Source organism: Gymnoscopelus braueri (genome assembly GCF_963280865.1).
Source record: "Gymnoscopelus braueri genome assembly, chromosome: 16".
In the NCBI taxonomy this organism is placed as follows: domain Eukaryota; kingdom Metazoa; phylum Chordata; class Actinopteri; order Myctophiformes; family Myctophidae; genus Gymnoscopelus; species Gymnoscopelus braueri.
Genome location: NC_137616.1, coordinates 3,534,909 through 3,549,397, shown reverse-complemented (window position 1 = coordinate 3,549,397; position 14,489 = coordinate 3,534,909). Strand labels below are relative to the sequence as shown.

The window sequence follows — 14,489 nt, the reverse complement described above, 5'->3', positions numbered from 1 at the left end:
ACATTGGTAGAATCAACTTGTATGAATGAACATAGATAGACTGGACAGAAGACGATTTTGATCTACTATGACCACTTACACGGATTTGGGTACTTTATTTCGGTTTTAGGGTTAGGTTAGTGTTATGTTATTTAATTATTTTGGGGGAGCCAAACCCCTAAAATACATAGAAATCTATTACATTTATATTAAAAAAGCCAGCCCCCCAAACTCCTGAAATGCATTGAAATCTATGAAATTTATATTAAAAAAGCCAGCCCCCAAACCCTTAAAATACATAGAAATCTATTAAATTTATATTAAAAAAGCCAGCCCCCCAAACCCCTAAAATACATAGAAATCTATTACATTTATATTAAAAAAGCCAGCCCCCCAAACCCTTAAAATACATAGAAATCTATTACATTTATATTAAAAAAGCCAGCCCCCCAAACTCCTGAAATGCATAGAAATCTATGGAATTTATATTTAAAAAGCCAGCCCCCCAAAACCCCTAAAATACTTACAAATCTATTAAATGTATATTAAAAAAAGCCAGCCCCCCAAACCCCTAAAATACATAGAAATCTATGAAATTTATATTAAAGAAGCCAGCCCCCCAAACCCCTAAAATACATAGAAATCTATTAAATTTATATTTAAAAAGCCAGCCCCCCAAACTCCTGAAATGCATTGAAAGCCACTAATTCAAACTTTAGATGTCAATCTTAGCCAATCAGGATGGAATATGAAAAAGCAAACACATCCGTCTTGATCACATGACTATAGAGAGCATGTGTACCGATTTGCGTGAAATTTGGATACAATCAGAAGGAGTAATATAAAAACAATTGTTTTACATAAGTTGGCCTCCTGGTGGCGCTATTAAAGGCAGATGTGAAAAATGCAGGGCAAGGGTTTTTCTTTGACCTCTAGGGAGTGCGCTTACAAAGTTTTACACCGATCGGTGCAGTTATAGGTAAAAACACGAATCGGCCTGTTATAGCACCACCATGAGGCTGATTTGAAAATGTTCAAGTGGCATTTCTTCCTCGGCATAGTGGAAATACGCGTGCAAAATTTCAAGGAAATTGAATGCTGTTTTCATGATTTGAGGCATTTTGTTCAAAACAGAGCACTCCTGCAAACTTTGGAAGCCATTTTTAGCCAATCAGGATGGAATATGAAAAATCTTTAAGGCTCGTTTTGTTTGATTACTCTAGAGATATTGTGTACCGATTTGCGGGATTTTTGGACAAAATAGGACAAAATAGTACAAAAGAGTACTGTCAAAAAATATGTTTTGCACAAATCGGCCTCCTGGTGGTGCTATAAAAGGCCCAATTAAGGCCCATGCAGAGGTTCTGCTGTGGCATCCAGGGAGTGTTTGTGCACAGTTTCGCTGCGAGCAAGCCAACGGTGCCGGAGATTAGCTGTACACAGACAGAATGACGGACACACGGACGGACGGACGGACGGACAGGCGGCAAAACATACTCTCTCGCCATGCCTTTCGGCCTGGCGGAGACCCCAAACCCCTAAAATACATAGAAATCTATTACATTTATATAAAAAAAAACAGCCCCCCAAACTCCTGAAATGCATTGAAATCTATGGAATTTATATTAAAAAAGCCAGCCCCCCAAACCCTTAAAATACATAGAAATCTATTACATTTATATTAAAAAGCCAGCCCCCCAAACCCCTACAATACATAGAAATCTATAACATTTATATAAAAGAAGCCAGCCCCCCAAACTCCTGAAATGCATAGAAATCTATGAAATGTATATTAAAAAAGCCAGCCCCCCAAACTCCTGAAATACATAGAAATCTATTAAATTTATATTAAAAATACTTAAAATGAGTAAAAATACTTAAAAGATGTTAAAATGAGTAAAAACACGTACAAATCTGTAAAAACATTTTAAAGTACTTAAAATGAGTAAAAATACTTTGAAGTCATCAAAGTCTGTAAAAAGTAACTAATGAAATGAACTCATGAAAGGCACCACTCTCTTCACACTGGGTGTGATTTTTTTTATTATTATACGCATCTTCCCTTTACCGGGACAAATGAAGTCCCGTACGGGACGCGCCTCTTTTGGTCAAAATACGGGGCGTCCCGGCTAATACGGGACGGTTGGCAACCCTAATGAAGGAACAAGCTATTACACATTTAATAGCTTCCATAGCGAAAGCTTGTAGCTCAGGCTGTAGCGGCTCCTCATTTACAAACAGCCTGCCTACTTGTGTCTACCTGACAGACTCATTGAGTTTGAATAACAAATGACTGAAAACGGGGCATCGTTACCCTGTCTGGCTTCATGTGTAAATTGTGTTTCACTTCTAGATTGTGTCTCTGGAGACGCCTTTTTCAGGAGGGTCATCACTGATTGTCCAGCTCCAATCTAAAAATGTTAGCGTTTTGCATATGAATGCAGTTCCGACAGACAACTTTTAGATTGATTTTAGAATATATTTTTATTGAGCATAATTGAGCATTGATATATGAAGCATATTGGCGTTTGGGCTCTGTATCGATTCATTCCCTGTAAGCATGAACATTTTAATTAGTGTTACATGCCAAATCAGATCAGGAGAAGAGAGCATGTGACTGGTCACCCGATCAGGTTGGCATGCTGCCTTGAGTTGCCTGCCGCATCATTTGTAGTCTTTGCACGAAACCTGTTTGTCAAGAACCAGGGTCACTGTGAAGGAGCCATTGTAGATTGGCTATTTTCAGTGAAGAGATGTAATGCAGACATTATAAATGCACAAATATAACCTAACATAGAACGTCTATTAGAAAGATAATAATGTGCCATCCGTCTCCACATCTGGTGCTGTTGCAGGGTCAGTGTTGCTCAGTACAGCAGCTTGCTGTCCGTTCCATGGCTGGTTTGCCAGGAGAGAAAAAACAACAACATTGCTAATTAGTTATGTAACTCAGTTATTCAAATTGTTAATACATTATTCAATCAATCAAAAGCTATGTGTCTTAGCTCTGCACATATTGTTGTGTAACAAGTTCATGTGGAACAACACAGCTGGGCTAACCTAGTCTAGTTGGCATTGCCATTAACTAATACCTATACTTTAAGTTAGCAGAGACAAAACAGCAGTTTCATGTGTTTGGTAATAACTTACCTTTGTGAAAATGCCGTGAACAAACACGGCTGTGCTTGGATAGGTTGTTGAACGTTAGAAATTTCTTTAAGTCGATCCAAGCCATCCGACATCTCTTTGATGACTCATCCATGTGAGCTCTGTGATGTTGCCTCCATGCTGGAAAGCTGAAAATCTAACTCCTTTATCTACCTCATTCCCTCGACGCGCCCTGTTATGGCACTTAAAAACTGTCAATAAAGTTTGTAATAGCACGGAAGAGTCACTGTTTACAAGCTCCGTCACAAACCCTGTGATTCACCATCAATTTAGGGGCGACGGGCATCCTTTATTATGTAGTCTCTGCCCTTCAAGATGGCCGCCGCTATCAAGTGACACATGTTGACGTGTCACTTGGTTATTATGGCAGCTGTGTTTCCTTTTTTACATATCGTCGGGCAGAAACCTTGTATCCCCATATTTTAATTTACATATATATTTTAATGTTTTTTTCCCCATAAATTATTATTACTCAGTGTCACACAAATCATCTGCTATCTTTGTTACTTTTTGAATTAGAATTCTGAAAAGTAAGTGGACATTCGACATTAGAGGACACGTTTTCCCGTTTCTCGATTAAAAAAATGTTATCTTATTTTTCAAGTTGCCATCTGCACCTTCCTGCGACCCTACTTTGGGTACCCATAGTCCTTATGTCACATCAAAGTCCTTATTACTAAAGTCCTTATTCATGTTACATCAAAGTCCTTATTTTCACAAAGTCCTTATTATTAACTCATTCACTGCCAGACTTATTTCTGGCTGCGTTTGCCCACTGCCAGCGATTTTAGTTTTTCTAACCCTTTCAACTGGTCACAGAATATTTATATCCAGTATGATCGATCCAAGGACGGTTGCTAAGCACGGAGGGGATCACTGTGCTGCCGTGACAATAAAGAAATGACCGCGACTCCTCCTTCCCTTCTTACAGGCTGTTGAATATATATCTTATAAAAAAATTCATGTTTTTCTTACCTTTTCAACTGGTCACAGAATATTTATATCCATGTATGATCGATCGTCCGGCAGTTGCTAAGCAAGGAGGGTATCACCGAGACTCCTCCTTCCCTTCTTACAGGCTGTTGAATATAGCATGCCTCGCCAAAATGCAGGGGGAAAAAAGAGAACTCAAGATACAGCTGTTTTCCCAGGAACGCTACACAGGAAGTTTTCGATCACGTGATCTCCTGGTTCTGTTTGACTTGAGGGTGAAAATGGTCACTTAGGTTGTAGAGAGCAGCGCCATCTGGTGGATAACCACTGAAAATGTCTAGTCATAAGTCGTCCTTGGCAGTGTTTGAGTTAAAGTGTGTATTGTATTCCTTCATTCTAGATCAGTGTGTGGAGTCCAGTCTGCAGGTGAAGATCAGTTCTCCAGCCAGGACTGTTTCTATTAAGCAGGAAACTGAAGACCACCTTAAACAGGAACCTGAAGACCAACTGGATCTCAGTAAGTTTCAAGTGCTCTGTCTTTATTCATTTTATTGGTGAAAGTGGGCCAGTACTGAGGGTGTAAAGATGAACCGATATTATCACTTTCAAAATAATGAGAACCGCCTCTCATTCACCTCTCATTCAGCTGGTCTCGCTTCATCTATGAGAGCACTGCAATGTAAACAAACAACGGCCACACTATTTACAGCAGAGAACGCAGTCAGCACACCATCACATTTAAATTTAGGAAGATGTGGGCAAAGAGTAATCTGTTGATAGTTTTTAGGTACTGCAGTGGAGGTACAAGAACCTTTTTATAGAGTCTCATTTATCTTTTTCCTAGATTTCCTGCACGTTCCTGTGTGTAAAGAGGAGCTTTCACCAGAAGAGGAGTGGAGCTCCAGTCTGTTCCAGGAGGAACCACAACCTCCACAGATTAAAGAGGAACAGGAGGAGCTACTCTCAAGACCAGAAGAGGCTGGTGGGTCAACGTTGACATTACTAGCAGTACAAAGTGATGATGATGAAAACAGAGAGACAGAGGTGTTGCATTCAGAACTCAGCGCTGAGTTCAGACATGCAATGCATTTTTCATTCATATCACATCAAAGTCCTTATTATTAAAGTCCATATTCTTGTCACAAAGTCCTTGTTATTAAAGTGCATATTGTATTCCTTCATTCCAGATCAGTGTGTGGAGTCCAGTCTGCAGGTGAAGATCAGTTCTCCAGCCAGGACTGTTTCTATTAAGCAGGAAACTAAAGACTCACAAGAACACCTGGATCTCAGTAAGTTTCAAGCACTCTGTCTTTATTTCTTTTATTGGTGAAAGTGGGCCGGTACTGAGAGTGTAAAGATGAACCGAAATGAATCGGTTATCGATTTAAGCATTAATAATGTGACATGCATGGACCCCTGCATCGATCTAAATGTACCATGAATCGGACGATGGTTCGGTTGCTTTGCAGTTTATTCTACTTCAGTATTAACTAACCTGCTGCAGAAGACTCACTGATCTAACATTTACAAGTCAATACTTTAAAAATAATAATAAAGACCGCCTCTCATTCAGCTCCCTTTGCATCTTCCAATGTATCAAACAACGGCCACACTATTTACAGCGCAGAGCACGGTCAGCGCACCGATTTTGGAAGATGTGGGCGAAGAGTAATCTGTAATCTGTAATCATAATTATTCCAGCCACAGCTATGCAAGGTCTAATATCTTATTTTATACTTGTGTGTTGGTGTTGTGCACCGAGCTGCTACAGCAGAGGTACAAGATATCAAGTAGACACTGGGCAGCGTTTAAAAAAGAATAATTCCAATGAAGTCAATGGGAATATAACTCGACTTTTGGTTATTGTTACTGGAAAGCCTTTTTATTTTGTGAACATGTATGCTATTTAGTCGAGCCGGTCCGTGCCTCGGGTTACGTGAAAGAAAAATGAAAAAAATATATTCTATTACCCCCCCAAAAAAAATTCAGCTGCCCCTAGCGGACAAACGGTAAGGCCGACCAAAATGGCAGTGGCTGCATGGGATGCAGCTCAAAGTGAAGTGTTGAATAAAGAAAATGGTTTTCCGGGTTTTCGGGCCTAAAATTATGGTAATTGTTCGTTAGGGCACAGTTACGGCCGGGCCTTAAAGGTAGGGTAAGTGATATTTTTTGTTAAAAGGTTAAAGCACTATATTCTGATCGTAATAATTGCTATACAGTAGAAGTGCACGGATGGTTGCAGCGGATAACCGCAGTTTGGGTGGATTTGGGTGAAATGTAATGTAATTATTAATTAATATTGGATAAACCGCGGGTGAAATAATGCGGGAATTAAATTAATGATATCTATCTATAGTCTATTGTAGCTTTTAAAAAGCATGAAATCTCACCGTGCGTGCGTTTGTAGTATTTTAATATTACCTCATTTTACATCAGGCACAAATTAGCCGCCTAAACAAGAAAACAAGCGCCAAACAAGCCCAAAGGTCGTTTATAAAAAGCAGACATGGCAACAAAAAGTGATAGTGATTGAATGAACGCAATGAAGACTGAGGGCTTGCTGTTACCATGGATATGGATCGTGCAGTGGAGGTACAAGATTCAAACCTTTTTATAGAGTCTCATTGTATCTTTATCCTAGATTTCCTGCACGTCCCTGTGTGTAAAGAGGAGCTTTCACCAGAAGAGGAGTGGAGCTTCAGTCTGGTCCAGGAGGAACCACAACCTCCACAGATTAAAGGGGAACAGGAGGAGCTACTCTCAAGACCAGAAGAGGCTGGTGGGTCAACGTTGACATTACTAGCAGTACGAAGTGATGATGATGAAAACAGAGAGACAGAGCCGTCACCAGACGTCCCGGGTTTGGCCGGGATTGTGCCGCTTTCACGTTGCATGTCCCTACTAATATCTCTAAAACATAATATGTCCCGGAAACCCGGTTTCAACATTCACTACAAATTTGTCCCGGTTTTTGCCAGAATTACAATAATGATAGTTTTTTCAGTGGTTACATAGGTGTTTATCATGTTCTTTTAATGTAAACATGCTCATCTAACCCAATCAGAAAACGAACAGGAGATGTTGCATTCAGAACTCAGCGCTGAATTCAGACATGCAATGCACATTTCATTCATATCGCATCAAAGTCCTTATTATTAAAGTCCATATTCTTGTCACAAAATCCTTATTATTAAAGTGCATGTTGTATTCCTTCATTCCAGATCAGTGTGTGGAGTCCAGTCTGCAGGTGAAGATCAGTTCTCCAGCCAGGACTGTTTCTATTAAGCAGGAAACTAAAGACTCACAAGAACACCTGGATCTCAGTAAGTTTCAAGCACTCTGTCTTTATTTCTTTTATTGGTGAAAGTGGGCCGGTACTGAGAGTGTGAAGATGAACCGAAATGAATCGGTTATCGATTTAAGCATTAACAATGTGACATGCATGGACCCCTGCATCGATCTAAATGTACCATGAATCGGACGATGGTTCGGTTGCTTTGCAGTTTATTCTACTTCAGTATTAACTAACCTGCTGCAGAAGACTCACTGATCTAACATTTACAAGTCAATACTTTAAAAATAATAATAAAGACCGCCTCTCATTCAGCTCCCTTTGCTTCTTCCAATGTATCAAACAACGGCCACACTATTTACAGCGCAGAGCACGGTCAGCGCACCGATTTTGGAAGATGTGGGCGAAGACGAATCGGTTAATAATTCTTCCAGTCACATCCATACGAGGTCTAATATCTGATTTTATACTTGTGTGTTGGTGTTGTGCACCGAGCTGCTACAGCAGAGGTACAATATATCAAGTAGACACTGGGCAGCGTTTAAAAAATAATAATTCCAATGAAGTCAATGGGAATATAACTTGGCTTTTGGTTATTGTTACTGGAAAGCCTTTTTATAAAGACTTTGTGAAAATGTATGCTTAAGTCTCAAAATCGGTCAGATTGGCCGCTTAGTCACGCAAGTGTTAAGGACCTTATTAAATACCCTGGTAACCTTGTCCTTGACCATGCCCTGCAGTGACCTCATCAAAGTGCAAAATAACAACAGCAATCGTATGGCTCTTACAGTCTTCTTCAGGCTGCCTAGAATTGTTGCTGCCATTAACAAGTGTCTTTGATCGGCGCCGGTTCTGACCCAATTGCCGCTCTAGGCAGGCTTTCTTGGATGCGTCCCCTCCCTTTTCTTTTTTTTGCGTTCATAAAATATCAACAGCTACATATAACAGAAGATAGCAAGCATTTCTCACCTTCTTTCCTCTAAACTGCAGCACTGATGGTGGTTTATTTGATAGCATTTTGTAGCGTGTGACTGATTGGTTTTACTTGCATTAACTGTTCAACAATATGGGAGAGCGGAGAGGTGAGCTGCAAGCGTCGTCAGTTTAACAGCCGCCCCTCCCCCCGCCGCAGCTCTACCAGTTCCAAGCAGCAGACAGACAGACATGCAGTATCACAAGGTTAATTCACTCATGCAAACAGTGATGTGACTTGCAAACGACAAACAAGTGATAGAATACCGATCGCGCAAGTGTAAGCATTCATTTCAGAATACTACGACACATTGCCGCCTCTACTAACTGCCTCCTTAGGCAATGGCCTACGTTGCCGGCAATGGCCTAAAACGCTGGCCCAGTCTTTGATAAATGGTTTGGAAATGGAGAATGTATGCACAGCTGAAGTTCTTCCGAATACCAAATACCAAAGCTTTACTCTGGGAGCGCCATGGAGAAAGGCTGCTTCCGTACAAGCTCCGGAGCGTCGCAACGTTTTTTCGTCCTTTTAGTATTTTTTAGCTTTCTCTTTTTTCCCTACACCGTCGGGTGTCTAAGGAGTTATGACAGACAAGCACTTATGGACATCAGCACAGCGATTACACGCAGAATTCCGGACTTTTTTGCCGAAAACCTTCCACTCGGCTGGGTGGGGGGAGGGCTTCCCTTTGTTCCGGCTGGAACGAACCCGAGGCGGCGAAAGAGATGACCAGGACGACGAGGGACAAGAGCGGGTCTCCTCGTAAGAACAACAAAACGTGGATATAAACCTGCACTGCCTTCAATCCTGCTAGCGAACGTTAGATCTCTGTGTGAATCAAGAACAGTGACCACTATGGACGACTTACTGGCACGCGTTAAATACAACACCGAGACGAGGAGCACGTCTATTGTTGTGCTAACAGAGACGTGGCTAACGGAGTTAGCATCTGATTCTTCCATCACTCCCCCTGGTTTCACCGTGTATAGGAAAGACAGAGACACTGTACTAAGCGGTAAGCAACGTGGGGGGGGAGTTTGTGCCTTGATCAACAACAACTGGTGCAAAGATGTTAAAATCCTAGATAGTCACTGCTCACCAGACCTTGAACTTTTAATCATAGCCTGCCGTCCTTTCTACCTACCACGCGACTTCAGCATTGTGACTGTAGCCGTTGTTTACATTCATCCTGGAGCTAATAAGGACACAGCTATGAGGGAATTACACCAGGCGATCAGTGCACAAGAAAATCGCCACCCGGACTGCGCAGTCATCTGCCTAGGCGACTTCAACCGGACAGACTTAAAAAAGGTCTTTCCCAAATTCCACCAGCATGTCACCTGCAGCACCCGTGGTGACAATATTCTTGACCACTGTAAAAGTCATAAATCATAATCATAAAGTACGCGGACGACACGACAGTGATAGGCCGAATCGTCAACAACGACGAGTCTGACTATAGAGAGGAGATCAACTCACTGGCACTCTGGTGCCGGGAGAACAACCTCTCCCTTAACGTCGACAAGACCAAAGAACTGATCGTGGACTTCAGGAGGCCGCGGAGAGACCATGCGCCCATCCTCATCGACGGTGCTGCAGTGGAAAGGGTCAGCGAGTTCAAGTTCCTCGGAGTACACATCGAGGAGGACCTCAAATGGGAGACGCACACCACACACGTGAGGAAAAAGGCTCAGCAGCGACTGTACTGGCTCCGCCGCCTGAAGAAGCTCGGAGTAGGACATCGCATCCTCAGGCTGTATTACAACAGTTCTGTTGAAGGCATCCCAATCTGGGAACCCATCGCCAACTGAAAATGAAAAACAGCGCCCTCTGCTGTTTGTTCTATGTCTGTTGGCTCTGGGCGGAAGAAAACGTAACGCCAGAGCGCAAGGAAACCGGTGTTTGTTGTATACCTTCAGCGCATCACTTCCGGTTGGTGCGACTATGTTTTCATTCCCACTAACAATATTTCTACACGGAACACTAACACCACTTCTCCCAGAGAACATGGATCGTATTGGTTATAAGCCCACTTGTTTCTATGATGAAAGAGTAAGTTAAAATGTGAATATATTTCCGTGGTTTTGTCTGCTCCGCGGACGCTATTGTTAAATTAGTTTCGGTTTGTTTCGAGGGGGGAAGGATCGACGGACACGTGAATCCCGCCCACTACATTTGATTGGGTAAAGCGCGGCCCGCTTCCTGATCTGAAGGCACGCCCATGCGCACATGTTATGACGAACCTCCCCGACAGATTCCAACGCAGTGCCGAATCTGTTGAGAGATTAAAGGCATCCTAACAGGCTGTGTCACGGCCTGGTACGGGAACGGCACTGCCCGAGAAAAGATCAGCCTACAGCGAGTAGTGTGATCGGCAGAGCGGATAATGGGAATCGAGCTCCCAGCGCTCCAGGAACTGTACAAAAAGCGGTGCGTGGTCAAAGCCAAGCGCATCATCAAGGACAAGCACCACCCAAGTCACAGACTGTTCAAACCCCTACAACGACCGCGACCGGGCAAGGGGCTCTACCGCAGTATCAAGAGTTCCACCACCAGGTACTGGTGCAGTTTTAATCCGGCTGCTGTCAGAATGCTGAATGGGGCATAAGCCTGAATGAGGCATAGGCCTTGTTCAGCAGCCTGACAACAAGCGGTGCAGACTTTTCTGGCTCTTCCTGAACACACCTGTGGATTATACCAGGGACAATGACTTGGACTTAGCTCCCCCTCGGACACACCTGTGGACTACACCAGGTACAAATGACTTTTTGTTGCACTCCCTCATGGAGCTACTTGCGGATTATACTAGGGTCAGTCCACCCTAGGTGGACACGCACTGACCTTTTGCACCTTAATCCCATGTATAACGCACTGACTTTTTTTGTCTTTTTTATTGTGCTCTTTTCCTCTAAGCACCTTAACGTCCATATGTATATCATGCACAGTATAAGTATAACATGCACAGTATACATACATTGCTGCTATGCTCAGGCACCTTAGTTTTTTTTTAGTTTTTTATTATCTCAGGTACTTTGTAAATATGTAGATAACTTGTCTGGCCTTCTGTTGCTCTCTTGTTTTGATCTCCTTCCCACTTGCCCCCCACCCCCTCTTCTTCTCCCCCCCCCTCTTCTTTCTATGGAAACTAACGTTGCGATGGGAACGATGTACAAAAACGAATTTCACCCACTTTTTTACCTTGTAAACCTGTGATGTGACAATAAAACTGATTCTGATTCAAAGACACACAACAGGAAACAAGGAAAATAAAACAATTACAATGCAATTAAATCAAGTGAGCCTTTTTATCGAATGTGCAGACTTTATTTTCTTTTGTTGAACTTTTGTTTGTCTTGCACCTGGGCACCGAAGTGGATGAAGCTTTTCATTTAACAGAGGGAACACTGCATGACATAATGTGAAGTTCAAACCTTTTAGTCTCATTATATCTTTTTCCTAGACTTCTTGCACCACCCTGTGTGTAAAGAGGAGGTTTCCCCTGAAGAGGAGTGGCACTCCAGTCTGGTCAAGGAGGAATCAAAATCTCCAAAACATGAGAGGAGCTCCAGTGTGGTCCTGGAGGAACCACAACCTCCACGGATTAAAGAGGAACAGGAGGAGCTACTTCAAAGACCAGAAGAGGCTGGTGGGTCAACGTTGACATTACTAGCAGTGACAAGTGAAGATGATGATGAAAACATTGAGACAGAGCCTGTAGCCGGCACCCCAACTGAACACATGAAAACACAAGCTGATGTAGAGGACTGTGGAACATCACAACCAACTAGTGATGACCAGCTCCTCTCTTCACACTGTTCTGAATCAGACACTGAAGACAGTGATGACTGGGAGGAGACTAGGGGAGATCAGTCAGCTATAAACACACTGATATCACACAAGACACAAAATGTGGGAGAACAGCGCAAGCTGTCCCAGGACCTGAAATCATCGAAACAAACTCATTCCATGAGGAGACACACAGGGAAGAAAAGTTTTAGTTGTACAGAGTGTGGCAAAATGTTTAATCAAAAGGGAAAGCTGAAGAGTCACACAATGATTCACACAGGGGAAAAGCCCTTTGTGTGTACAGTTTGTGGTAAAGGCTGTGCTCACAAGGGTGATCTAAAGAAACACATGAGGACTCATACAGGCGAAAAGCCCTTTTCTTGTACTGTTTGTGGTCAAAGCTTTGCTGAGAAAGGTACTCTAAAAACACATGTGATGACTCATACAGGTGAAAAGCCCTTTTCTTGTACTGTTTGTGGTAGAGGCTGCCTTAACACAAGTAATCTGAAAATACACATGAGGACTCATACAGGTGAAAAGCCCTTTTCTTGTACAGTATGTGGTAAAGGCTTTGTTAGCAAAAGTAATCATAAAAAACACATGAGGACTCATACAGGCGAAAAGCCTTTTTCTTGTACAGTTTGTGGTAAAGGCTGTGCTGACAAAAGTACTCTAAAAAGACACACGAGGACTCATACAGGTAAAAAAGCCTATTGGCTGCTTAGTCACACACAGACACATATATGATCATTCAGTCTAATCCAGGATGACAATGACAAAGGATACTAAAACTGAGGAATCATATAATCTGACCATATCAACATGACTGAATAAAATAAACTATTTGTTTCTTGTGTATAGATTTTAGTTTTATCTTGTGTATGAATCTTATTTTCGATTCAACATGATGGAATTTCAAACGTTTTTTCTATTATCTTGTATTATTCCCTCCTTAAAAGTCATGTTCATTCATATGAATGCAATACTTTTTATGTTCATTGATATGCATACAATTAAAGTGCAGTAAAGTGCTGACAAGCTGCTCGGCTTGTGTAGCTGTTCACTGTGTGTTGACGTGTGTTGTTTGGATTGTTAAATAATCATCGTACATATTTGGTAGATGTCAGAGGTAGTTGACTAAGTTAGTTTGATTACTTATTTACATTCTACAGAGTTTTTTCGTCATCATTGCTGTGTTTTTCTGAACTCAAATAAACCCTTTGTCTGGCACCTAGTTGATCGAGTTGAGAGAGCAACTGCACGTAGCCAGTAACAGAACGATCATTGTGGCGAGAGGCAAGCATGCAGCCAATACACAACAACAACTGTGCAACACAGTGAGAAATGGTGGGGTGCTAGACCAGCGCCGTCGGGAAAAATTAAATAGACCAGTCGATTGCTAAATAGTGGGGGGACATTCGCTCTAGGGGCCCCACTCCGTGGCAGTTTTCCCAGCCTAAACCCTAACCTAAACCTGTTAAATACTGATAATGGAGCTGCCCTACCCCAATATGTTATTCTAGCACCTGCTCTACCCGTCACCCATTATGCCGACACCGTTATTTGCGCGTGGAGGCGTGCCCGTGGGCGTGTTGTTGCTATATCCCCCACATTGCCATTCTGAACCCACACATGGGTACGGCTTTGGGAGGGGGGATAGTGGGTTCTAAAAGCACCCGCCAAGTGCACACAGACACTGCAATGGCTTTGTGCGTTGGACCATGAGCCGTGTTGCCAGCCTTGGCGAGAAATAAGCAACCGCAGGTCTATGAAAACAAAAAGAAGCAACTATAAGGCCACATGAGCACTTCAAACTACTAACTAGAGCTTTCATATCCCCTATATATTTCAGCCCGGCTCGACTAATAATTGACAAATTAGGCCCAGCCCAGCCTGTCAGTAATTTTTCTAAAGAAGCCTTATTTCTCATTAAATCTTGGTAATTCGTTAAGAACAGGAGTCATTCTACCCTATTCCAACAGTCTATATTTTATTCAAAAAACAACCAACAACAACAAACAATCAATAGTTTGTCTGAAGATCCATTCTGTATGTCATGTTATGGTTTAAACTTTAAAGGGGGCTCTGCTGCTGCCGTCGTGACAACTGACAGTCAAGACAGTTGATTGATTTGACCTACTTTTGCGCTGCGCTGGTCTGATTGATTATTTGGCATCAGCTGTGTAAGAATAGTATAACTATTTTAAATGGCTTTCATATACTCTTGGGGATCTGACTAATATGACAAGTTGCTTATTGTGAACACAATACGCTACAAATTAATTAATATATGAATTTATTTGGATTAAAAAAAACGTTGACCCGGCCCAGCCGGTGCCGACGGGCCGGGTCGGGTCC

General features: G+C 42.2%; 1 protein-coding gene across 1 annotated transcript; it reads left to right on the top strand.

Annotated features, from left to right (window-relative positions):
• Window positions 1-4,253: 4,253 nt before the first annotated feature.
• LOC308102621 (uncharacterized protein) lies at window positions 4,254-14,234 on the top strand (the record flags this gene model as incomplete). Its single annotated transcript, XM_080452422.1, has 9 exons — window positions 4,254-4,326; window positions 4,481-4,597; window positions 4,925-5,062; window positions 5,268-5,369; window positions 6,722-6,859; window positions 7,302-7,403; window positions 11,806-11,918; window positions 13,367-13,468; window positions 14,211-14,234. 9 exons carry the CDS (start codon window positions 4,254-4,256, stop codon window positions 14,232-14,234), a joined length of 909 nt encoding a protein of 302 aa, XP_080308548.1.
• Between the last annotated feature and the right edge of the window lie 255 nt (window positions 14,235-14,489).